This window comes from Stegostoma tigrinum, chromosome 33 (assembly GCF_030684315.1).
Source record: "Stegostoma tigrinum isolate sSteTig4 chromosome 33, sSteTig4.hap1, whole genome shotgun sequence".
Lineage (NCBI taxonomy): Eukaryota > Metazoa > Chordata > Chondrichthyes > Orectolobiformes > Stegostomatidae > Stegostoma > Stegostoma tigrinum.
Genome location: NC_081386.1, coordinates 22,237,916 through 22,264,961, shown reverse-complemented (window position 1 = coordinate 22,264,961; position 27,046 = coordinate 22,237,916). Strand labels below are relative to the sequence as shown.

Genomic DNA, 27,046 nt, shown 5'->3' with positions numbered 1-27,046 from the left:
ATTCATGTAGCCCGTAACTAACTATACACAAACATTTCTCTACTTCCTCTTCGTTCCCTCCCAAAATGTAGTGTTTATTGGCGTGCTGTAGAAGAAATCTGCAGGAAACCCTTTTAGGTTTCTACTAACCACTGAGTAAATGTTCCACGATGTAATTTTTACTTGAGACAAATTTGCTTCCAGAAAGGATTTGGAGTTTTAAGTTAGGAGTGTATCTGAAAAGTTCACCTTTCTCAACATTTTACAAAGTAAATTAACTGCTGCTTGAAGGATTAAAGTTTGTGCACATTTTTAAAAAAATTATATGATGTATGTAAGCAAATTAATCATTCAGCTTCAAGCCATTTCTGATGCAGTGGTGGCATATTCTTTCCTTTTTCCCAGAAATAAACATAGTGGATAATAAAAAGCAAAAGAAAATGCAGATGTTGTAAATCCGAAACAACAAAAACAAATTTCTGCAAAAGTTCAGCAGATCTGGCAGCATCTGTGAAGAGAAATCAGAGTTCACGTTTCAGGTCCAGTGACCATTCATCAGACCCTTCTGATGAACATTAACTCTGGTTGCTTAAAACCTCTAATAAACGTAGATTAAAATTATCCAGAAACAGTAAATCAAAACTCTTTGGTTATTTGGGATGTGTTTTACTTTGGATCAGTGATGTTACGTTATTTTTGACATGCATTTTTAAAATTAAATCAGTAATATTTTGCATTTGTTTAAAAAAGGCAGTAACGTGCATTTTGTTATAAACAAGGCTAAATTGTTGGATTTTACATTTTTCAATATTGTACAATTGAGGATGAACCAGTATAGACATCAACTGGATTTCACTTGATTCTGTTCTCCAGTCAATTTGTATGTAAGTTGAAACACTAGGCAAGACTATTCAAAATAGCTGTTGATAAATGAGGAAATGTTTGCGTTGGATCCTTAATTATGTTATAAATGTGCTCCCATACAGGGATGTGAGTATGAACCTTTATTGGTCAGGGATTTTTTGTCAACTGCTCGTTTACCCCAACCCTAAAAGCTTATTCTCTCATGTTGATTAAGTTTTTATGAAGTTGAAAGAGAGACATGACTTCCTGTCCTAAATTTAGCTTGGAATATAACTCAATTTTGTGTCTTTTTTCCTAGATGCCTGTTTGGGGGGGGAAAGAAGTCCTTTTGAACACTCACAAAATGAAACCTCAGTAAGTTAATCTACACCAATAGAAACCAATAGTATCCAACAAGAGGTATTTTGATTTTGTCGTGAAGGTTAAAATCTCTAGGCAGTATAGTTCAATACATGCAATGAACTTGTTATAATGTGTTGAATTGTTCTGATTTATTAGGAACCCTGTAGTCCAACATATATTTTACCAAATTCTTGTATTCATAATTTTACATGCAAAAATGGTCCATGGAAAGTTGTAAACTGTTTAATCAATAGAAACTTGTATGTATAAAGCACCATTTGCCTTAAAACACGCTGTAGTTCAAGAGTAAAGTTTAAAAAATGGACTGTGCTAAAGGTCAGTTTTACGATGTGTCTCAACTCACTGAAAACATGTTTCAGGTTAGAGCTTGGGATGCTGGTGAACAAAAGCAATCTAGGTTAGACATCACAGTATTTGCTGCTGCTATCTCTGTTTTATGGATGAACAAGGATCTTTGAAGCAAAAAGGCAGCAGTGAAATGTTAGGTGAAAAGGTAATTGTAACTGTGATAAAAGGTTAGATCAGCATCTATGACACTCTGGCTGCTGTTCCACTTGCGAGGTCCAGCTTGTGCCCGGGGAAGAACCTTCACGATGCCAAATTCTGGTATTTTAAGTGGGAGAAAATTTTGGGTCCTTTTTAAGCATGGCTAACAAATGCAGTCTGACAACGTCAATAATAAAAACAAATAACTGGAAAAGATCAGCTGGTCTGGCAGCATCTGTGGAGAGAAATTGGAGTTAATGGTTTGGGTTGAGTGACCCGAGTTAATGTTTTAGGTCAAGTGACCTTCCTCAAACTTTCAAAATTTCCCTTCACTGATGCTACCAGACCTGCTGAGCTTTTCCAGAAATTTGTTTCTGATTTACAGCATATTTCTTTCCCAGTTTTTGCCAGTCTGACAGTATACTGGATAGTTGATGATTACAGTTGTCAGCATAACCATAGTACTAATTGTCTCTAATACAGTAGAAACGTGAGGTTAGGAATAGTGTGATAGGAAAGACTATAGTGCACTGATTGTCTAGTTATGACTGTATGTAGCCATACTCCTGGACATTGTAGGAGATTTGTTTAAGTGGCTGTTGTGATTAAACGATAGTTTCAGACCAGTAGAGAAAAACAAGCATTTTATTTGAGATTTAATAAAGCTATGGAAGGATAGATATTTGAACCTCGAATAAGAGTTGGGAGAAAACTGGACACAGATTTGGAAGATAAATAGTGTGTTTGGTGGTCTGAGTGGAAATGGAGATGGAAAATGATATAACTTAATTTCTCTTGGAGGTTGAGGATAGTATTTCAAAGGATAAAAAGTTTAAAAACTTCAGCTTTCGTTATAGCCCAGTGTCAGTTGCATTTTAATGTTAGTCACATATTCTTACAGGAACACTGCCTAGTATTCCCAGCTCATTCAGAATGGAGATAGTGAGGAAAACCACGTAGACAAGCAGACATGTTGCTCCAAGTTTCTTGTCTAATTTCCATCCATTGACTTTAATTGCCACAAACATGAAGATGATGGAAAGGAGGAGAGAAGCTGTTGTATAGGTCATGCCACTGCTGTTAACTTGTACAGGTGATGGGTCCACAAATGCAGTTTTAACAAACCAAGGCACTCCTAAACAGAGCAGATCAAATACATTGGATCCTACAATGTTCGACATTGCCATGTCTCCTTTGCCTGTGAGGAAGAAAATTGTATTCAGTATCAAAGCAATTCAATTCCAATACCTTTTTATGTTGCAACTTCTAAAAATGTCTGAATTCAGATGAAAAGACACTACAAGAGCAGCGACTAAAAGTTGTCAAAGGTGAAGGTACTTGCAGAGATCAACGGACAATGTTTATGAAAAACTCGGAGCCTGGGGCATGCAAAAGACCTGGGGTTTGGAGGGGTAGAGAAGCTTAGAGATGGAAAGTTGGGGCAGTTCAGAGATTCAATTAGAATGTGGTGCACCAGTTTCCAGTTTCTGTAGTATAGATGTTAAAGTTTTTGAAAAAGACCAGGACAGTACTCAAACGGTAGTGTTGAGGTTTCTAACAGAATGGACAGTGGGATGGAGGTAAAAATCAGCAGTTTGTGATGGAGATATAGAGTATGAAGCTTCATATAGAACTCGAGGAAATGCTGAGGCTGAAAAGTTTGAAGGTGAAACTGGCTGGCAGGGAGACAAATCATGGAAAAAACACTAAAATAATATCCAGCGGTTCACAAATGGTAAAATTCTGGGTGGGTGCTAAAGGCAACAGCTTCAGCCTTAATGTTTATTAAGTGGAAAGTAGTTCTGAAAGTCAAACAGCAGAGAGATAATGAATGAACAGGTCTAAAAGCAGTGCTAATGTTTCATCCAGTATGATTTCTTCAAAACACCAAGGTGGACCTCCCTGAAGAACTGCCAGTATCAGACAGATGACTGTTTCTTTCCACCACTGCTGCCAGATCTGCTGAGAATTTTCAGCAGTTTGTGCTTATTTAAAAGATGTATGTGGTGTCTTACCACAAGCAGGAGTCTCAAAGCATTTGCAGCCAAAGTGCTTTTTTGCCTCGACTACAAGTGTATGCATTTCAAGTGAGTTAACTTGCCCAAGCACCTGCAACAGCAGTCTTAATTAAAAGAGATTATCCAGTCATCGTGATATTGGTTTAGGTATAGCTATTGGCCAGGACACGGGATAATACTGTTGCCCTGTGAAACAGCCCACAAAATCTCAGCTAAAGAGGGCTAATATCAGCTTCTCAGTACTCCAAAGTATCAGCTTTGATTTTTACGTCAAAGCTGAAGTTTTGAATAGGCTTTTGTTAAATAAGAACTGATCACATTAATTTAACATAAATACAAATAATGGAGGGCTACAGTTTCTGTAATGGCATCTGTCAGGTCCCTTCAACCACCACTTTGCACTCAAATTATATCCTGTCTGCTGCAAAATGTTAAAACAGCTCTTGGAGAAGTTCACGGTGGGGCTACAATTCTCCAAATCAGTCATAATCAAAACGCAAGGATGCTTCTTTGAATTTTAAATTCACAATTTGTTTTCTCCTTGAGTTCTCAGTGACTAGGAAACCTTGCAATGTTTCTGGATTGATGGTATGTGCCAGGTCTGGTTTGATGCTCGAGACAGAATCGCTCATTTAAAGAAGGAACCTGCATCTGTACCTGAAGTGCTGCAAACTGCGAGATGACCGAACAGGTGCTGATAAGCAGGATCATATCTATTTTTCTAATCAACCTGTTCGGAGATCTTATGACACACTTCTGGAGCAGGTGGGAATGGACAGCTATTTTATTTAGATGGCACAGGCATGAAGGACTGAAATGGCTTCTGTTTTGGTGCTGTAATTTTTCTTTGGTTTTAATTTCACATTTAAAAAGTCTTACTACAATAATATAATGCACAAATTTATTACCTTTTAATGTGCTGATTCACATTTCTAGGATCAATTACTTGCCACCTTTTTGGGTTAATCTTTTCACATAAAAGTGTGTTCATACCTTCTCTGGCAACGAGTACACTGGCCACTGTATCTGGAATGCTGGTGCCTGCTGCCAACAGCGTGAGGCCCATCACGGTCTCAGGAATTTCCAAGGTTTCACCTGAATAATGTGATTAAATAGTGTTGAGTTGTCTGATTTACGGAACATCTCTCTGTATTTAATAATAATCAAAATCTATGAAGTGGAACAAGTTCTTCATAACATATGTAGTCAAAGATTGATCGGATGGTCACAGGACTATCTTCTATAATCTCAAAGTAAAGCTATGTTCTGATTTCAAGTCAGTTGATGCGACATGTTTTGATACAGCATATCAATTTTCATTGTCCAAGGCCCACGTGCAATCAGGAAGGCTGTAGAATTCTGTATACTTCTTAAATTATAATCTGAATAGTAAAAATTTATCATAGATAACAGTGTGGAGCTGGAGGAACACAGCAGGTCAGGCAGCAGAGGAGCAGGAAAGCTGATGGTTCATACTGCTCCACACCGTTATCTCTGACTGCAGCATCAGCACTTCTTACTTTCTGTGAGTAAAAGTTTTTTACAATATTTTTCAGACTGCAAGTTGCAAAATATTGTCGTAATTTGAGATTTGGCTTATTTTTCATGTTGGGCCCTTAAATGTTATGTTTCAGAGTTTTTACCAATGTAATTTTTTTTCAGCTAATTTACGTGAAGAAAAGTGAAATTCAAAAAACACAGTTGTACAACATGCTATATTAACAAAAAGCTAAACCAGAAGTTCTGGAAATTCATAGTAGGGTTAGAGTTGACACTATATTTAAATTCTCAAATTTGCATTTATGGTTATCAATGTAGTATATCGAGTGCTTATTTTTTTCATAATAGTTTGGTAGGTGAATGTACTTCTCATGTATCACACAAATGCAATGCAAAATACCTTCACACTATGTGAACACAGTGGTTTGATAAAATATTTTACTCCTCCACCAAAGAGTGATACAAGGTTGATGTCCCATCTTTGGCTAAGGTAGGCATCCAATGGCGAAAAAAGTACTTCATACCATTATTTGAAATGGAGTCCTCCTTGTGACCTAACCATCTATCATCTTCGAAATACTATCAAAACAAAGTTGGTTAACATTTATTTCAACTAAAGATTAGTGCAGTGTTGTCACCAACATGCTTAAATCCAAATAACCATGTTAACTTATAATTGTTAGTCATTCGTGAGGATATTGGAAACAAAAACAAGTTGCTGGAAGAGCTCAGCAGGTCTGGCAGCATCTGTGACCCTTCTGGGTACAGTGATCCTTCCTCCGAAATGTTCTGAGGAGGGGGTCAGCAGACCAGAAACGTTAACTCTGATTTTCTTTTCTTGGCAGCATCGCAACTTTTTGTTTTTGTTCCTGATTTACAGCATCTGCAGTTCTTTTCGGTTTTTATTCAGATACTGGAAACACTTGCTTTGCCCACTTGATAATCTGCACAAGTTTATAAAAGCGTTGGTTACTATGCAATGTGTGGTGTCTTGTCCTTATGTTTGCTTCTTGCTCTGTCAGTAAGTAAAGTAAATTATGCGCTGCACATTTCCATTTATACAAAGATCTGTGTAAGAGTTATTTTAATGATAGTAGGAACTGCCAGTGCTACAGTCTGAGATAACCTGGTGTGGAGCTGGATGAACACAGCAGGCCAGGCAGCATCAGAGGAGCAGGAAACCTGACGTTTTGGGTTTGGTCCCTTCATTTTCTGAAGGGTCCAGACCCAAAATGTCAACTTTCTTCCCCGCCAAAGCTGCCTGGCCTGCTGTATTCATCCAGCTCCACAACTTGTTATTTTAATGATCCTATCGGCTACAAAAGTCGAAGTCTTAAAGCCAAGCGATCAATGTGCAAAGTTAGTGACATCAGAGAATGTATTGAATGCAAATCTTAATTTTCAGTGGTTCATTGTATAATTGATATGCTTGGACAAGAACAGGAAAAAGTTCATTCATAGCATTAAGTAAAATGACAGCAAGACTTACAAAAGGGGAAATCAAAATCTGTGTGAAAGTATGCCTTTTACAAATACCAAGAGGCAAAGTATTAATCCATTTACATTCAGTGTGTTTCCCTTTTGGTATAAACTAAATGAATAATATAGAGATTGTTCTTACCCACTATGGATACCATCCAAACTAATACGTATGTAAATCCAGAAATCCACACAGCACTCAGGAAGAAAGTGAGCATGAACCACTTTCTCCAGTGATGTCTACGACAGTCTGGAGTAGTTATGGACAGCAACGCAGCAATGGGAAGCGATAGTACCCACATGATTCGCTTTGTATCTGATTCAGGCACTTCAAAAACATGGCATTTGTCTGTATGAAACAAAGATGACCTGATCTCTCAATTCCAGTATTAGAAGAATGAGATCCAATTATGTTACTCAGATCGAGTTCATTTTTTTTTCACCCCCTTGGGTTCTGTAAAGTGCCTAGTAATGATTTCCTATGTTAGAAAGATAAAACATTTAAGCTAATGACATTGTTTACAGCATTTTTCTTTTGTTTCACTCAGCATATCCTCCAGGAAGCGAACTGACATGGAACAATTTTGATAAAATTTCCTCAAATGTAGAGCAGCAACCCTATCAACACATTTTGCCATCCAATTTAGTCATGACTAGCGTGTATCCTATATAAGTAAAGACTTAGTCCAAAATGTTGGTTTATGATTGAGATGGGAGGAGTCCATTCTGTCTCTAGTTCCACTACTCCACAGGTCAACGCATTTAATTGTTTTACCTAATTCCTGATGTGACAATGGTATGCTATTAGACTTGAAATCCATCAGCCAGGTTCTTTCTTTATAGTCAATAATTTGGGCTTTTTATTAAAGAAAAACTTAGTCAATAATGATGCAAAACTTGTTGACATTTGGTAATACAAATATATAAATCTTGCCCCCTAACTAATTCAAAACATATTCTTACACAGTGGGCATAGGGGGTGGGGAAGAAAACAGATTTTTCTTTGCAATGATTTGATTTGTGTGATTGGAGAAAGCAGGGGGAAGATGACCAAAAAAAATTGACCAATATGTCTAGTCCTTGAAGAGAAAAGGATAGGTTGTAGATAATTCTGATGTCTATTGGTTTGATGTTCATGGACACAAAGGTGGCAAGTCACCCTGGGATTGTTGTGAACATAGCTTGATGAGGATTATTCCAGACATTCTTCAGGAAGGCAAAACTGGGTTCACACCGTAGGACTGAGCAAAAATCCCTATGTTCTGAAATACTGGATCAAAATCCTGGAGTTTGCAAATAACTTTTAAAAGTTTTTAATAAAAGGCAGTTGCGCTATGCTTTGGGAAAATTAGAGACAGCTGCTTGAAACCACTGTTCAACCTGAAAATCCAATTCACATGTCAGCTCTAAAAGATAACCAGACCTGGGAAACCAATTTAACCCAGACATTATGGAACCTTTACAGATACCAAGACATTCAACTTCAATTAATATTCATTTGCAAAAATACTGGACATTCCACTTAATCAAAACATATTTACACCTACTCTAAACCATCAGGAAGTCCGTTCACCTCAAAGGAGACAACAGAAACACAATGGATAACACAGATTTGAGAGGAGATAACGGAGCACACAGTCTGTAGAGCTGCTAGCCCTGATCTGGGGAAGAGACAGAGTTTTCAACAAGATCCTGCAGAAACCGCTTCCCCTCAGGCTCCAGCCCCAACATGCAGCTTTGCGACCAAGAACCACGGAGGCCGAACAGAGAAGCTGAATCAGGGAGACAATGAGCATCTTCACAACGAAGGACTTCTGAGACTGAGTTAGTGGGTGGGTGGGTCAACCAAGTGCTATCTCCCCAAGAGCTACCCCGGCAACAACCCCGAGGAGAGGGATCCAAAAGAGCTACTGCCCTGAGACTGATATCCACTGTCATCTCCAAACAACACCTATCCCTGTGAACACTCTGCACAGCTGTGTTTCGAAGTCTCCAACTTAGCTGCCAGGGAGGGGAAGGTGGGTGGTGACTGCAGAGAACCCCAGGATTAGGAAGTCTGATGGAAGTTACTGTAATCAAAAGATAACAAGGTCTAGAGCTGGATGAACACAGCAGGCCAAACAGCATCAGAGGAGTAGGAATGCTGACGTTTAGGGTCTAGACCTTTCTTCAGAAATGACTCTACTGTAATTAAAACTACTGTTTAGCTTCTAATAGTATGTAACCAATATTTAATTTAATAGCGTGTTTGAGTACTGTCCTCTGTACAATTGATCATGTGTTTTACCGTTTTGTATTTGCCTTTTGTTTCTTGAAATATATTCACTTTTTATATTTAATAAACAGATTCTTTTGCTCCTGAACCACCTGTCTACTGCCTTCTTCATTCACATTCCTAAATAAAGTCCAGGGATCTGGGAGTGATTCGAACCACCTAAAAAAAAAAAATCAGCAAATTACTGATTGAAAACCAGAACCTGGGCTTGGGTGGGGAGGTTTTGAAACTGGTAAACATGGTCTAAGTGTGGACTTATCAGTTTCAAAATCTCTCCGACCCTGCCTCATCCCCACCTCCTTGACCTGACACAACCTGTCCATCTTCTCTCCTACCTATCTGCCCCTCCCTTCCCACTGACCAATCCCCACCACCCTCTACCTGCACTCACCTACTTTCCCCAGCCCCATCCCTCCTCTCTAATTATTTGAGCTCCCTACACCCTCCCCATTCTGAAGAAGGGCCCTGATCCAAAACGTCAACTTTCCTGCTTCTCGAGCTCTACAACGTTATCTGTTACTACAGCATTGGCAGTTCTTACTATCTATCAAATTATTGATGTTGAGTAGAACTTTAAAATGAATTTGGGTAGAAAGGAAAAGTGGACTGTAATGTTTGTTAAATAGTGTTGCAGAATATGTTAAAATGTGAATAATTCAGTTTTGAAAACTTATGGTAAAGAAGAAAGGTACAAATTTGATCCCCAGGTTTTCTATTATAAACAGTTGCTGATAAAGTACAGTATTAAATGGAGTATGATGCTGTCCTTGAGAGATTTGTCTTATCATGAGAGATTGATCAGTTTAAACCAGTACTCTGCCGTTTCAAAGAATGAGAGGATATCTAATTGAGATATGTAAGATGCTAAATGGGATTGACAGTAGACATAGAAAGGATGTTTACTCATGTAGGGCAATCTAAAAGGACAGGTCATACTTTCAGGATAAGGGGTAGCAGATTTGAGAGAAGGGGAGAAACTGCTTCTCATCTGGAATTCACTACCCCAGAATGTGTTGGACACAGAACAATAAATTTAAAGGAGCACACACAGCTTTTCAGTCTGTAATATGCTAAATATGTTATAGGCATCAGGCACGTGGCCAAGAATGAGATCAACCGTGATCATATTAAATGGCAAAGCAGGCCAGAAGTTCTTATGCTTCTAGTTCTTATGTTCTTAAGCTAGTCTCCATTTTAAACCATAATGTACTTTGCTATTTCATGTGCTTTGATTCTGAACTTCATCTTTCAGTTTTGATTGAGAACCTGTGTCCAAAAAACATCAATTTATATCCACACATGCTCAGTGTGCTGTTGAGTTACCAGAATTTTCTTGGTTCAGATTTTTACTTTACTTTTGTCTTTCTCAGTTTTTCAACACTTCTCACGCTCTCTTTTCATTTTAAGTCTCCCACTTTCCAGGTTACTCACACCTCGGTATATAAATTTTTTTCTAGTATTTGATTGAGATGATGTATTCCTACATCAAGTTTATAGGATAAAGGTAAACATAGATGTTTGCATTTTCTTCACCCTTCCATTTTCCAATTCTGTTGTTAGGCATGTTTTCTTTTCCTCTCTGGTGCTGAAGGAAAACTAGTTCAAGACATCAACCATTTCCCCACAGATACTGACTGGTATAGGTTTAGGCTACAATATTCACAATACTTTTTTGGTTGTAATTGTACAGTGAGATGATTGAAATGAAAAAATTAAATCATTGTACAATTTGTGGCTAGTGTTTCCCTTGTACTGCAATTTCAATAATTACTGTATAGCAGAAATCTGTATAGAATGTTGTTACAGTTCAAACCTGGGGTGAACATCCAGTTGGAAGCAATAACTAAGTTGCTATCAGCTTGTTGGAAGTGCTCTGTTCCTTTATAGAGTTCAGGCTTTGTATGGAAAATAGTTCCAGTACAGACTACCATGGGAAGAAGTTGTTCAGCTTGTCATGTCCCTGCTGGCTCTCTGAGAGCAATTCAGCTGGTGCCCCACACTGACCTTCTCCCCCTCAAAGCCCTCGCAATGTTTTTCCCCTGAGAATTACCCAGTACCCTTTTGAGAGGCAAATCAAGTCTGCTACTATCAGACTCTCAAGCAGTGCATCCCAAATCCTAAACACCTGCTCCTTGAATTTTCTTTTCCTCCCCTTGTTTTGTTTCTGATGCTATTGCTATTTAAAAACCAGTGTCCATGGGCCTAATTTTAAACATTAGAGTGTGCATAAACACCTAGAAATTTCAATTTTTTGGCTGTTGGCAAAGATGCACTTTAGATTGTTAGCTTCATATTAGGTTGTGACAGTAGAACAAACAGACACAAGATTATTTGATAACAAATGCGATTAGAGGATTGATGTGAAGGTCAACATCTGACAGACCAGAGTATGACACAAGTCAGCGCCGCATAAAACAGTACAGTGAAACTGAAAGAAACACACTCAGGCTGAATAGTAATCAGCATTAGTATCTTGTGAAAAGTATATTTGGGGTTTGATTTTTGAAGAATAATTTAAATTTCAGTCATTTTTCATTTTGAACAGTGTAAATTTTTTAATTCATTTTTCAGCATCAGGGACCCATGCTCAATTCCACTCTTGGGCGATTGTCTGGATGGCGTTTGCATGTTCTCTCTGTATCTGCATAGGTTTTCTCTGGGTGCTCCACTGTTCTTCCACAGTGCAAAATAGGTGGTTTGGCCATGGGAAGTGCAGGGTTACAGGGAAAGGGTATGGCCTGGGTGGAATGCTCTTCAGTGTGTCAGTGCAGACTGAATAGGCCAAATGGCCTGCTACCCGCTACCCCATTGTAGGGATTCTATGACAGGCCAACATTTAATGCTGTGAAGATGGTGCTGAGTTGTTTTCTGCAATCCTTACTCTATAGTTAGTTCCAAAATGCTTTTTGTAAGTGAGTTTTAGGATTTTGATCCCATGTCCATGAAGCAATACTGACAGGGAGATGGTGTTGCTATGAATTAGTTGCCCTCATCGTTCTGGATGGTAGGTATTTCAGGCTTAGGTGCCTTAATGCGTCACTGCTGTGCTTGTTATCAGTACATCTTACTGACACAAAGGAATAAATGTTGAAGGTGGTGGATGATGTGTCTAGTAAGTGGCAGGGGAACAGCATTCCCAGTCTGACCTGCTCTTGTTAACAGTATTTTTGTGAGCCATCGAAGTTCCATCTGTAGTCACTAACAACCCCCACACTGTTGAAGAAATTGCAGCAGGGGTCATGCTATTGAATGTTAAAGGGGTAATAATCATTATACACTCTCCTTAGGTGGTGCAAACATTACTTACCAATCAGTATTAGCCTGAAGTTATCCAGATGATCACTACCTACATACGCAGCAGTGTTAGTACATGCAGGTTGGGAAGAAGTTTGTTGGTAATTGCACAACAGTCAGCACTATTGGCTAGTTTTGACCTAGGGTAGGATGCTTTGTAGAGGGGAGGGTGTGGATTCAACAGGCTATAGGACCTGCTTCCATGGTAATAGAATGTATCTGTTTTTAAGTACAGGAGATAGTCACGTATTAGGTCTTTCACAAAAATAAGAGCTGGTGCGTTTGGTTAGTTTGCTGAGTTCATTTGCTGTTCTACAAGATGTTTATTACACGACCAGGTAACATCAGTAGTGTAGCTTCCACTGAAGCACTGTGTTTTCCCTAACTGTCACTTAAATTCTGGTTTTCCTTCATAATGGTGTGCATATAGGGTCTATCTTTGAGTTTATTGATGGCTTTATTAGCGGAGTACCAGGCTAAGAATTCCTGTGCTTGTCCCAGTATTGTCCTAATTGAATGGGTGGTTCTCCTTATCCATGTGGAGGGAGATGAGTGAGAATTAATCACATCTTTTTGGTGCTAATTGATGTTTGTGTATACATGTTAGTTTCCTTCCTGGGTTGGCCTATGTAGTGTTTGTCACAGTCTTTTGCAAGGAATCTTGTATATGACATCAGCCCTATCCGTAGGTCCAGGTGAGCAGTTGGTGTAGGGGTGTTTCAGGATCTTGGTTAAGACCATAAGACATAAAAGAGTGGAAGTAAGGCCATTTGGCCTATCGTGTCCACTCCACCATTTAATCACAGCTGATGGGCATTTCAACTCCACTTCCCTGCAGCCCTTAATTCCTTGCGAGATCAAGAATTTATCAGTCTCTGCCTTGAAGACATCTGACGTCCCAGCCTCCACTGCACTCTGTGGCAATGAATTCCACAGGCCCACCACTATCTGGCTGAAGAAATGTCTCAATTCCATTCAAAACTGACCCCCTGTAATTCTATGGCTATAGCCATAGGTTGTGTCTCCCCACCTAATGGAAATAACTTCCCAGCATCCACCCTTTCTAAGCCATGCATTATCTTGTAAGTTTCTACAAGATCTCCTTAAACCTTCTACACTCTAATGAATACAATCCCAGGATTCTCAGCTGTTTATCTTACGTTAGGCCTACCATTCCAGGGATCATCTGAGAGAATTTCTGCTGGACACGTCTAGTTCCAGTATGTCCTTCCTGAGGTGTGGGGCCCAAAATTGGACACAGTATTCTAAATTAACTCATTTCACTGAGGTTCAAACCCCTGACCTGAGTATTTATAGACTGGGGCTCTGGCTTATTAGTCTGTTGCCACCACCTTCCTTGGGTGACTGTAGAGTACCTTGAAGGCTTATCTAGGAGCCAAAAAACAAAACCCTGCACAATAGCAACTAGCATAACTACAATCATGCAGGATTACTAGGATCATAACAGTTAGACAAGCTATATCTGCTACCCCCAAGTGCTAAAGTACAAGTTGGTCTCTACCCATAGACATAGGCAGAATCAGTACAATGGGTGAAGCCAACGTGACAAATGAACATTAACCTTCTCAGAACCATTACCTAATGCAATTGTTTACTTTGTCGAACTAACAGCTCACATTTTTAAAAATACAAGTGTGACAATTTCAAAATCTGTTTATGCCCGATTAAAAACATTGGGTCGAGTGAACATGCAAAGTTGCATCTGTGGCTTGAAGTTTGATGATACCTACTTTCCAACATGTTTCTGATGCTTCACACAAGTGTTAGCACACCAATTAAGACTGATTTTAATTAGAAAATACTGCATAGAAATTATCAACTTTCAATCTTCCACAAAAGGCAACACTTGCACATTCAGACTATTTTAATAATTCTTTAAATGTTGTGTTTTTTAACCACCCCCCCCAAAAACAGTTTGTACTGCAATGGGGGTGCATTTGCTCCCATCCTCAAAAGGTGGAACCTACTGGATCTGTCTGGCCCAAGTTAGTAGGAGAATTGCTTACAGATCTAACTGAAATGTGTTCTTAAAATTAGTGTATCATGTTAGCCAATAGTTGTGTCACATTGGGACTGTTACACAGACCATGAGGAAGACCTAATATCTTATTTGAAATCATAAGCTATCTGCCCACGTCATAGTGGGTAGTGCTCAAGTAGTATTAACTTCTTCTGGCCTTTTGCACACTACTTGTGACATTTTCAAACTGCTAATCTCATGCAGCCTTACAAAAAAAAACTAATATACCACACTGTCATACCTGTGGTCAGTTCAGAATTATCCATGACTCATTCACATACTCCATCCTGTTATGAACATGAGAATTAGGAGCTGGAATAGGTAATTCAGCCCTTCCAGCCTGCTGATATTTGAGAGAGAGTTGTGGTTAATGTCCCAGCACCCACTACACTCTGGGATAGTGAATTCCACAGATTCACAACCATTTGGGGGGGGGGGGGGGGGGGGGGAAGAGAAGATGTGCGGGAGCGAGAGAGACAGCTAGTTCTCCTCAACTGTTTCAAATCTACTACCCTTTAATCCTAAGAATTACAACCTTTCTAGGTTGCTGAGCAAAAATATTCTCCATCAGCATCTTGTGTACTTAAATTAGGTCTCTCTTCATTCTTCTAAACAGCACACTCAGGCAAACACCTTATCTCTGGTATTAGGGACCAGACCAAATCCCCTACACATATCAGGGACATAGTCTAGACCTTAAACTTGTATCATTTTGAAGGCAGGTGTCAGGTGCTGTTTCCTAGATGTGATTTGGGAAGTCACATTAACTGTTGGAAGTATAAAGTGTGCTTTGCATAAAGCCTGGTAAGATACAAAAACAAACAAAGTTGGAATAACTATCTATTAGAAAACTTAGTTGCTTATTAGTAGTTAAATAATCATTTGTTCCAATACAGTAAAATCCCAGAAGCACACCCTTGGTGAAGGCAAATTCATTAAAATATATTGAATGTGAGAATGTTCTTTCTTCCTGGACAGGAGAAACAGCGAGGAAAATAAATCTGGCAGAGACTGAGATGCAAACTTTAAACTGTAGCTGAGAGAATGACATGGCAGCCCCCACAACCAACTTTATTTTTGAAGTTAATCTAAAACCCCATTTATGCAGGAGCCCAATTCCACTGATTCATGCTGCTTCTATCGTTCTCAGTTTAAAAAAATGCCAGGGCCTCAAGCTGTTTGCATTACTGGAAGAGAAGCTTGTCACCTGGTGACTCAACCTCTTCATTAATTTTTTAAAAAAGCAAAAAAACCACCACAGGACCACCAACATTAAGCTTGACACCATCCAAAACAAAGCAGCCTGCTTGATTGGGGCTACATCTATTCCCTCCACCCTTGCCGCTCAGTAGCAGCAGTGTGTACTACCTACAAGATGCTCTGCAGAAATTCAAAGATCATTAGACAGCACCTTCTAAATCCAAGACCACTTGCATCAAGAAGGACAAGGGCAGCAGACATAGTGACACCACTACCTCAAGCACCCCTCCAAGCCACAAGCCACTCACCATCCTGACTTGGAAAGCTCTCCAATTTGCTTCATTGGCACTGGGTCAAAATGCTAGAATTCCCTCCCTAATGGAATTATGGATCAACCCACAGCAGTTCAAGTCATTTCGTCACCTTCAAGGTGAACTAGGGATGGGCAAGAATTGCTGGCCAGCCAGCAACACTCACATCCCACACATGAATAGAAGAAAAACCCACTCAAAGCCATAGTGTCATCACAGAAGTTAATCTAGGGAACCTCTTCTGAACTTCCTCAATGCAACTACACCCCTCCTCAATTAAGAGGACCAAAAGAAGTTGCACACAATAATCCAGTGCAATCTCAGAACTATTTCTCCATATATGGAGACCAAAGGCAATGCTAAATACAAATTGCATCCCTTGAGATACAGACTCAGAAATATCAGTGATCAGTCTTCTGAAGATAATCATGTGGCAAATTTGTACAGTGTTTCTCGTGGTCAAGTCCATAGCATAAAATTCAGTACAAAAGCCAAGTTTTATTCAGGCAAGTCACAAAAGGTATGACTTGGGGTTTAAAAAAAAACCACAGGTGTATATCACTTGTGGTAGAGGTTAACAAATTGTTCTGAAGAGACGTCTTAAAGCGCATTTAGCAGGTTGTTTATTTAGACAAATCTTGAATAATACTAAAATGGATAATTTTGTAGTGTTTTAAACCTTGACTTTGGCCAAAGCCCTCAAAAAAAAAATCAATATTCTATATATCCATAAAAGGAGATGAACTCATTCAAGATTATTCCCCGTTAAACAAATGGCTACTGTTTTTATTACCTTCAGTCTTCTCAGACAGCCCATGTAAACTGAGAGAGAGTTGGGAATAATCAGAATCCTCTCGAAAAATCCCGCTGTCAGATCGAGAACAGCGATGGACCAACGGCCCAGTTTTCTCTTGCCAATCTATCAGCAGTTGTTGTTCATTGCCTTCTTCCATTGCTCGTGATAAACAAGTGCAGCATGGGCTAAACGTCTCCATTAAATACCGATTTATACGGACATCAAAGCACAGAACCACGATGTACAATGCATAGATCAAAAGCAACAAAGCAGACTCATACCTAAAAAAAATAAAAAATAGACTGGATTAGCCATGTAGCGGTCATTACTTTACATTCTTTTGAAATGATTAGGTCAACCTATGTCCGAGGCAGTTGATAGGAGCAAGATACTACAGATACTGGAATCTGTACTAAAAAAAAACGGAAATCAGTGGGTCAAACAATATCTGTGATTCTCTCTCCACAGATACTGCCTGACCCACTAGGATTTCCAGCATTTTTGGTTTTCAGCCCAGCATTTTTATTATTACAGGGACCTGTAATGCAATCACACACAAACTTTGTTCTTCTGGTTGCTTGTTTAAGTTTTACTTTTCAAAGAAAGAGGTCAGAGTAGCAGATTTTCTTTCTATGCAAGAGTTAAAAGAAATGTTAACAATGGATTTAATTAAATCCTGGGTCTCTTGTAATTATATTGACTATAGAGCAAGAGCTCAAGGTAGAGTTCTAGGCTCATTTCAGAATCACAAGTCAACCGTGTCTCGTGGCACAGATTCACTCCTGGCTAAGTTGTGACAGTAGCTGGGAGAATACTTACCTGGTATTGAAAGCAACTTACCCATTTAAAACCACAAGCGTGTTGAAATCCTCTAGTTTTTGCTCTAAGCAAGCCAACAGTCGGTGACTCGTGGCATTTACGGAACAGACAGGTCCGTGAGTTTAGGTAGCATCTTCAATTCTGCCCAGCAATAGAGGAGATGCTTCTTGCCAAGTTTTCAATAGTTCATTCAGAACAGTTTGGGATCACTGAAGAGGTGAACTTGAATTGCCTTGATGAATTCAAGACAAAAAGTTTTGACAAAAGGACTTCAAATTCTATAAAAGGATGTGGTAAGTGGATACTTGGATAATAATGACCTGATTGGATATAGCCAGCTTGGATCCACAATATTTTTTGAGGATGTTAACAAAATTGACAAAACAAAAAAAAAAAGAGCAGCTTGATGGACTAAGTACATTAGGGTTCTCAGAAGGCTTTGGGTTCCCCAGGGAGGTTGGTAAGCAAAAATAAAGCACGTGGGACAAAGGTGTAATGTACTAGCATGGATTAATCATTTGGCTAGCAGACAAATCGAATAGCAAGAAAATAGGTCATTCTGGCCTCAGCAGGCTGTAACTAGTGTTTTGTTTTAAAACCTTTGACCCAGTTTTCTAATCAACCTGTTGAGATTTATTATGCACCACTGGAGCAGGTAGGACATGAACCCAGGTGTCCTGGTCCAGGGGTAGGTCACTACCATTGTGGTACAAGAGGGCCCCTAATCGCAAGAATCAGCACTTGGCCCTCAAACAAACATTCACAACATACAATGATTTGGATGTGGGGACCAAGTGTCAGTGATATAAAGCCAAGTGTGAATGTTCTTTAACGATGATGTAAAGAGGCTTCAGGAGGATTTGGACAGGCTTAGGTGAGTGAGCAAGATCATAGTAGAGGGAAGTTAAATGAGTGTGTCCATTTTGGTAGGAAGTACAGATGTGCAGAATATTTCTTAGGTAGCAAAACAGACATAGATATCATCACTGATAAGTGATAATGGGAACTGCAGATGCTGGAGAGTCCAAGATAATAAAATGTGAGGCTGGATGAACACAGCAGGCCAAGCAGCATCTCAGGAGCACAAAAGCTGACGTTTCCGGCCTAGATATCATCACAGCTGTTTAACACGCAAGAGCAACAAAATATTAGGAAAGCTAAGTGAACGTATTCAAATCCTCGTGATTTAACAAGAGTATTCAAGTCTTGCATCAACTGTACAGAGGCTTGGTTCAACCACACCTGGAGCGCTGTATGCAGTTTTGATCCTCTTGTCTCAGCAAGGATATCACTACCTTACAGTGTAACAAAATGTTCACCAGGCTTGTTCAAGGATGGCAGGACTATTTGATAGAGACTGGGCAAATTGGAACTGCCATTTGTTCTTCAAAATCACAACATTCAATCTTCTTGTAATCTACAAAGATAGTTAAAAGAATTGACAGGATAGATACAGGCAAGATGTTTCCTCTGTCAGGGAGAAAAGGACCAGCAGAGACACAAACAAGGAGCAACAGTAGGCCACTCTACCTTTCAATGGATGACAATTAGGAGAAAAGCAAGATTTTTTTTGGTTTTGAATCTCAGGAATTCTCTACACTAGAAGCAGTGAACGCTCAGCTTTTGAATCTATGCAAGGTCGACTCAATAGTATAAAAGGATTATGTGAAGAGGTGTGGGTAAAAGGCAGTATTCAATAGGCCATGATTTTATGAAATGGGGAGGAGGCTAAACAGGCTGATTGGCCTACTCATATTCCTATGTTTCTATCAATTAGGAATTTGGCATCTAGTATTAACCAAAAACCTTTTCCATGTAGGCCAGTTAAAATGCAGATTAAAAGCTTCCATACAGTCCCAGGTTTTATTCCAGCACTGAATCTTTCACTTTTCCACAATCAATCATCTGGTGAATGCCGAATGAATGCAATAGCATGTGTGGCCACAAGGATGAAACCACCTTAACCTCATTTTACAAGGTTCCAGAGCACTTCTGACTGTCACTATCATATGGAAATATAAAACAAGGTTCTAGGAGGTAAATGCTTTACAACCCACTGTTTTGGATGTGGTGGCAGAGATATGAAGTTATTTCTTTTACAGTTTCGATAGCTGGCTGTGGTAACATTAGGTTAAAGTGGAATGGCTTGAAGTGTAGCACAGCCTTAAAACGTACATTGGGGGATTTTGATATATGAACACCTTCCTGATCCCTCTAATGTAGGGACTACAGCTGTGGGTGAAAGGAATTTAATATTCTATATTAGCCATCATGCCAATTGAGAATTCCAGGGGCAAACCTCCCTCCTTATAGAATTGTGTTGAAACCTGGAAGTGAGTAGCAAGTAAACCAAAACTGTATAGTTTGGAGATCTTTCTGGAGCACACAGTTGGTTTCACAGCTATCCACTCAATTCGGTGGGGAATGTTGGCTTTGTAAAAAAGAAATAATAGACACATTTCTTACCAGTAGATTGCATTGTCAAAGATAACGAGAACTAGTGCTGCAACACTGATCGCATAAGCTGCACAATCTCTGAACACTGGCCAGCAAGTCAGCTCACAAGCCTGGAAGAGATGTTTTAAGATTCTCATGATCAGAATTCAACCACTTAACAATATAATTTCTAAATTACTAAGAGTAATTTCATACTACAAATGCAGTTCCAATCTAGAATATTTCACCAATCCATAATTTGGCCATTATCATGCATTACAAGAATTCTTATGAAATTGGGCTTCAATTCAATAAATTGAGTTAAAACAAATTTGAACCAGATAGATTTGACTCAGTTCAGGAATAGCTAAGCATTTTTAAGAAAAAAAATGCAAGGTTACAATTACCGAATCAAGGCAGAGAGAGAGAGAGAGAGATCGACAAATTCTTGATCTCAAAAGGAATCAAGGGCTACGGGGAGTGTGCAGGGAAGTGGTGTTGAAATGCCCATCAGCCATGATTTAAATGGTGGAGTGGACTTGATGGGCCGAACGGCCTTACCCACTCCTATGTCTTATATTGGTGTGACCTTTTCTCACCTGTTAATTCATGTCAGCACTGATATTTTCTTTACGTACCATGGTAGTTAACAATCCACATGCAGCACAGATACCAAGCAAGTTGTAAACCGCTGATCCGACTATTGTACTGACTCCAATATCTCCCTTTGTCACAAACACACCTGTGTACAAAAAAGAGATCAGAAAAAAGACAAACAAGCTGGTACCAAGATACCTGAAAACATAGTTAAACAATGAACTCTGTCTTTAAAAAAAGTTCCCCAAAGGAGTCTAACGTAATAGAAGTTTTATAGAGTTAAAATGCAAATACTCAATATTGTTTTGAAGAATACACTTCAAATCAGAAATTCATAAATGCAGAAAATATGTATTTGCACATTGTATGATTGTAAACCCGCACAGATCATTTCTTGAAATATTTTGGGTCTTTTTAATTTGTGATCAAAACATTTTAAAGGCATTTTGTCAACTCTTCATGGAAAATATTAACAGCAATTTTATTATTTGACATTTAGATTAAGCAAAGATGCTGAATTCAAGCCTTGACATATGCAAGTGGTCACCAAATAATAAATGGAATGTGCTGTGTGTTAGGCCTCTTGGTGATGTCATAATGTCTCTGTCTCTGGTCCAAGAGACCAAAGTTCAATTCCCACCTGCTCCAGAGGTGGGTAATAACATCAGAGTCAAACTAGACAGCAAACATCTACCCCAATACATTTTTTTTTAAAAATAGGAAGAAGATTTCAGATGTTACCTAGAAAAGCAGTGACCAGTTCAGGTGCAGAACTTCCCGCAGCCATAAATGTTGCTCCAGCAACATCTTGAGAGAGACCAAGACCTAACAATCAATTACAAATGCTATTATTCCAACATAAACTCCCTGAATGAATTAAATATACACTTAGTGAAGTCAGCTAGAAATGTAACAACTTGACATAATGCTCAAGCAATTCAGAGAGCTGCTCGAGACCTACACTTCCTTTCAAACTTGGCTTCAGACTATAGTGGAATTGTGTGTACTATAGGATAACAACCGAGTCATGAGAGATGGTCGCCCTGTAGGGCGTCACATGGTTCACTTCTAACGCATACCAGGGCAAGATAACAGAGCCGTGCAGTTAGAGTGGACTACCACTGAGTCATTTACAATGCAAACTTTAAATCTATTTGTGACTGTGCCTATTATGGGGCCTGGCACAATATATTTCCCAAGGAGAGAAGAAAACTGAAGTTAATGCAATTTCTTCGAGATCGCGTGTTCAAATAGCTTAAAGAAAACTCAACTCAGAAGAGATTGCTCCATTGTAGTTTTGAATTGAGTTTTCTGGTCAAACATACAATGAATTCTCTCTTCATTTAAAAAAAAAACTTATTTCCTAAAGTCAAGAATAAAATGTGCAACACACAATAAGATTAAAAAGTTTAAAACCATTTAATGACAAAATAGTTGAAATTAGAAACCTATGAAAAATGTAGAATGTACACATGAATTTGAAATGGGATATTGGTGCTTATTATTTTTAAAACGTGATCCTCAATGCACAAACTTCAGAGTGAGGAATGATCAATTCTTAATGCCTTGGGGAAAGTTTTAAAACTCCAAAGTACTTCATAGGAGCATGGTGAAACAAAATAATGGTAAAAATTAGGTTTTTTTAAAAAAAGGTGTCTTCAATGAGAAAGTGAGGTAGAGGGGAGAAAAAAAACCCCAAAAAAAACAAACAAAAACACAGTAGAGAGTTTCACACAGCTCATGGCCTAGATGATATAAAGGCAGATCCATTGGGGCTCTTACGGCACAGTGATGACATCCCTACTTCTGGGCAGGAGGCTGAGGTTCAAGTCCCACTAGTCCAGAGATGTGTGCCAACATTGCTGGATGGGTTTATTAGCAAACTGTGAGAAGGCACAGACTTGAATGGTGAAGAGATTAAATTTAGGGATCTTGAAGAGGTCTAAGTTAGGGTTCCCTCAGTAATTGAGGACTGGAAATTTCAGAGATAAATGGGGGCAAGATCCTGAAGCAATTTCAAAACAAGGATCAGTGTCAGTGTTAGTGTTAGCAGGAACTGCAGAATCTGAGATAACAAGGTGCAGAGCTGGATGAACACACAAGGCCAAGCAGCAGAGGAGCAGGAAAAGTCAGCCTTCCTGCTCCTTTGATGCTGCTTGGCCTGCTGTGTTCATCCAGCTCTGCACCTTGTTATCTCAGTGTCAGCTGTACTTAATTAGTAGTACCCATGCCTACAAAGCACAAGGTCTCAGTTGAAAGTCCCACACTAGGGCTTACTCATGAGCTCTGTCAGCATTGCTGAAAATGTCCACCTTTCAGATGAGGAGGCACATTAAACTTGGGTCCCATCTGCCTGTTCTGGTGCACACAACAGGTACGTGGCAATATTTCCAAGAGTAGGGGAATTGGCCAGAACACCAGGGATCTCCCTCAATTGGTGTCAGCAAAAGAAAAAACCCAACTACACTATCACTTGTTAACCATATTCATAATATGTTGGCAGAATACAAATGTTAGTCCATGACATGCCCAAAACTGAAGCAGATTTTATAAAATATAGTTCTGAAGGAGAGAGTGTTATGCTAGACTTAAACATTAACTTCGTATCAGTGATAATGGGAACTGCAGATGCTCTGATGAAGGGTCTAGGCCCGAAACATCAGCTTTTGTGCTCCTGAGATACTGCTGGGCCTGCTGTGTTCATCCAGCCTCACATTTTATCTTAAACATTAACTTGCTGTCTTTTCACAGATGGTGCCACACCTGCTAAGTTTTACCCGCATTCTGCTGGTTTCAAAAATTAGGCATTCCTTTCCTAGGAGTTTGAGAGAGTCAACGAGAAGAACAAAAAGGTTAATGAGACAGTTATGACATGGAGAGGGTTGGGATAAATCAAGTCCAAAATGTAAAAAAATTGAGATACCAGTAAGGAACACATTGGAATAATCGAGTCCAGGGATAAGGAAGGCATAACTGAGGTTTTTGGCAGCAGCGAAGTAACTGAGCCAAGGACAAAAGGGCCTTGAAGATAGGCAGCACTGGCAGGGACATTATTTCAGGGTCAAGAGTGAACTAACACGTAAGACTGGTTTTATAAACATTGTTGCCAGGGATGATGGAAATCGGTACCCAGGGAACAGAGTTTAGATGAAGACCAAATGCAACAGTTTCTATCTTTAATATTTAGTTGGGAATAATTCTGATCAAATTTGCTCCTTGACATCATTTCAAATCCATTTGCAAAGTATGTGCTATTATTAAGAAGTAAAACAAAAAAAAAGTCAAATTTTGCAAAGGACATGGGGCAGCACCACGGCTCAGCGGTTAGCACCGCTGCCTCACAGGGACCCAGGTTAGATTCCAGCATACTCCCCGTGTCTGCGTGGGTTTCCTCCAGGTGCTCTGGATTCCTCCCACAATCCAAAGATTATGCAGGTTAGGTGGACTGGCTATGCTAAAAACCACTCCATACTGTCTAGGGTAGGAAGCTCTTCAGAGAGAGTCGGGAGTGGACTCAGTGGGTCAAATGGTCTGTATTACCAAAAAAAATACAAATAGGCTGATTTGAAAAATCTACAGAATTTTCAATTCTTGCTTTATCCAAAAAAAGTCTTCAATGATACTTTAAGTAGTAATTTCAAAGTAATACACCTTCCCATGCTGTTATTGTACAAATAGGAAGAAGTGGAGGCAAGTACAGTGAGATCAATAAATTGGGATGTGAACAGCACATTTAAGCAGTGTTTTTGCATAATGCAGAACTTAATACAGAAGTCAAATGAAAGTTAGGTAGCAGAAAAAGTCAAAATGAAAGCATTTCAGTTTACAAAAAGTTGCAGCACAATGACGTCAAAATGGTGCTGAATCGAGCCGACGTCCTTTCGGGACCGATATCTGACCTGGTTAGGACTGACTCTGAACTGTCTTCCAGACGATTACAGGTGGCTGATAAATTCTGGCCTAACCAAAGCCACATACAGCCAAGAAAACAAAACTGTAAAATTGTTAAAACTAAAAATGAAAGTAGGAATTAACTTTTTTTAATAAATGGGGATAACATTTAGCAAAACTCGTTTCAATTGTGCAAATGCAAGATTGTATCCAAACTCGCTTTAAAACTTACATTCACTGATGACTTCCAGAGAAGGTAGGAAATAATCTTCACACACTATATCTATAGCCAACAACATGTAGAGGATGATGATAAAATGAATGATGATCCCACCCTCCTTCCTTTCTTCGAGCGTAAAAAATCCTTCAGGAAATTCGGATGAAGGAGCCTGTACACACTTGGTTTCATTATCCGCTTAAAAAGTGAGAGGAGGGGGAAAAAAGTGCTTTCGAGTTAGGATATAAAAACACAAATAACACCCCCCAACATACACATCAGACATGTAACTTACTGATCATGAATATTAACAGACACGAATTTCTCAAACCACCAGCCTGACAACTGAGGACAGCATCCCCTTTAAATAATCCACTTCGACTTTAACAGAAAAATCAAATACCCGATGTATCTCGACGAGCTCTCACAGCAGCACGCAAACTAGAGGAGGCAACCTCGTGGAGAAGATGGGCTATTCCATACAAAACCGCACTAACCCCCACCACGAGGAAAATCACATCTACTCTCCTTTTCTTGGCTCTCAGAGCTGCTGTAGTCCTCATGGCTCTTAATAAATCGCCACAATGTTCTTTTTTGTTAAACGGTACTGTACATTCCTAAGAAGCTCTCATTTGCTGGTGAATAGTCAGAACGTTTCAGTTTTAACTTGCAACCACGGGTATGCATTAAAACGTTCATGCCGCCCAGCTGTGTCTGGGTGAGAGCTCAGATGACTGGGATCACGGGTTATCTAAGCAAGAGTCTTTCCCCGTGAGGGCCAATTAACTTCTCGATCAGGGAGAAAGCAGCCTCGCCAGGCGGAGGGAAATGGTTCCTGAAGGGTTGATTGTATCAGATGATGTATTGTGTTGTAGGTATTCTTTTATAACTTCAACCAGATAGAACACCACGGTGTAGCAAAACCAATGTTTATTGTGTTTATTAGTCAATAGGTTAAAAATTGGAATGGAAATACATTTTAGATGCTTTTCCAAAAACCTGTTCCGGCAGCATTTTTGGATCATTTGCTTGCTCACAACTGTTTTCGCGTGACTACGAAATTCATGGGGCTTTCTCGTTCAAACCATCCTATGCGTATTTTAAATCCCGCTGCTGAAAGAGTTGCCTTATTACTGGTTCCTTTCAATATCTACTTCATCGGAGAAAGTTGCATGGTATCTGGCGGAGGGATGCTCTGTTTGGAGAGGGATCCCAGTTTCTTTCTTTCACTCACTCACTTGTTTCGTCGCAGGTAATTGCAGGAAGGAGGGAGCGGTTGAAGAAAGAGTCATATGGTTACAAGACTGATATTTTGAAGTTTTGATGTGGTTTTGATACTGTGGCTTTAGGCGCTGTATAACCCGGTGGTTTGCCACGTTGAATTGCATCTGGAACACGATGCTTTCCACTTAGACTTGTAAAATAAGAAAATGTTAGGGGTGTAGGCTATCTGTGTAAATTGTAAGGGGTTTGGTCTGGCCCCTGACAATGTGTATTATTTAACATGTCTTAACGTAGGTTATGAGTAATAGACCACAGAACATAACAGCACAGTACAGGCCCTTTGGCCCTCGATGTTGTGCTGACCTGTCATACCGACCTCAAGCCCATCTGACCTACACTATTCCACGTATGTCCATATGCTTATCCAATGACAACTTCAATGTACCTAAAGTTGGCGAATCTACTACCATTGCAGGCCAAGCGTTCCATTCCCTTACTACTGTCTGAGTAAAGAAACTACCTCTGACATCTGTCCTATATCTTTCACCCCTCAATTTAAAGCTATGCCCCCCTCGTGCTCGCCGTCACTATCCTAGGAAAAAGGCTCTCCCTATCCACCCTATCTAACCCTCTGATTATTTTATATGTTTCAACTAAGTCACCTCTCAACCATCTTCTCTCTAATGAAAACAGCCTCAAGTCCCTCAGCCTTTCCTCGTAAGACCTTCGCTCCATACGAGGCAACATCTTAGTAAATCTCCTCTGCACCCTTTCCAAAGCTTCCACATCCTTCTTACAATGCGGTGAAAAGAACTGGACACAATAGATGTCTTCTTTGACTTTATTCCCACATTTCATGTTTTAAATACACTGTAGACAGTAGAAAATCATCATACAAAAACCACAGGCCAAATGATACCAAATATCACAGCTTGTGATAGTTTAGGCTTTTAATAGTGTTGTTAGAAACCACATGTGTAAGTCATGCCCAATGTGATGTTGGTAGACTGTAAGGTTATTCAGGTCTAACAATGACCTTGCTTTATAGTATAGCACAATAATGTGTTTATTTGAAGTGGAGTATGCAAGTGCATTAGTCATGGCATTGAACTAGAAATCTTGGTTTCATGAGTATTCAGTAAATTCCACCATCATGTTGCAGAATTGGAAAGTCTGAATCTAGTAGGTTAAGTACTTTATCAATTGTCTTTTTAACAAAAGTGAACTCTTTTAAATTATTATTTAAAAAGCCAACA

The 27,046-nt window shown here is 39.4% G+C and overlaps 1 protein-coding gene across 2 annotated transcripts; it reads right to left on the bottom strand.

The window, feature by feature from the left end:
• Positions 1 to 638: 638 nt before the first annotated feature.
• slc24a5 (solute carrier family 24 member 5) lies at positions 639 to 25,281 on the bottom strand. Of its 2 annotated transcripts, XM_048562770.2 has the most exons (9): positions 24,970 to 25,281; positions 24,582 to 24,764; positions 21,200 to 21,283; positions 20,500 to 20,603; positions 19,892 to 19,992; positions 16,604 to 16,887; positions 6,832 to 7,038; positions 4,704 to 4,805; positions 639 to 2,890 (listed from the first exon to the last, which is right to left on the bottom strand). In XM_048562770.2, exons 1-9 carry the CDS (start codon positions 25,127 to 25,129, stop codon positions 2,574 to 2,576), a joined length of 1,542 nt encoding a protein of 513 aa, XP_048418727.1. In that variant the 5' UTR covers positions 25,130 to 25,281; the 3' UTR covers positions 639 to 2,573. The 2 variants fall into 2 exon arrangements, with proteins under 2 accessions (XP_048418727.1, XP_048418728.1); XM_048562771.2 differs by lacking the exon at positions 6,832 to 7,038.
• Positions 25,282 to 27,046: the final 1,765 nt, after the last annotated feature.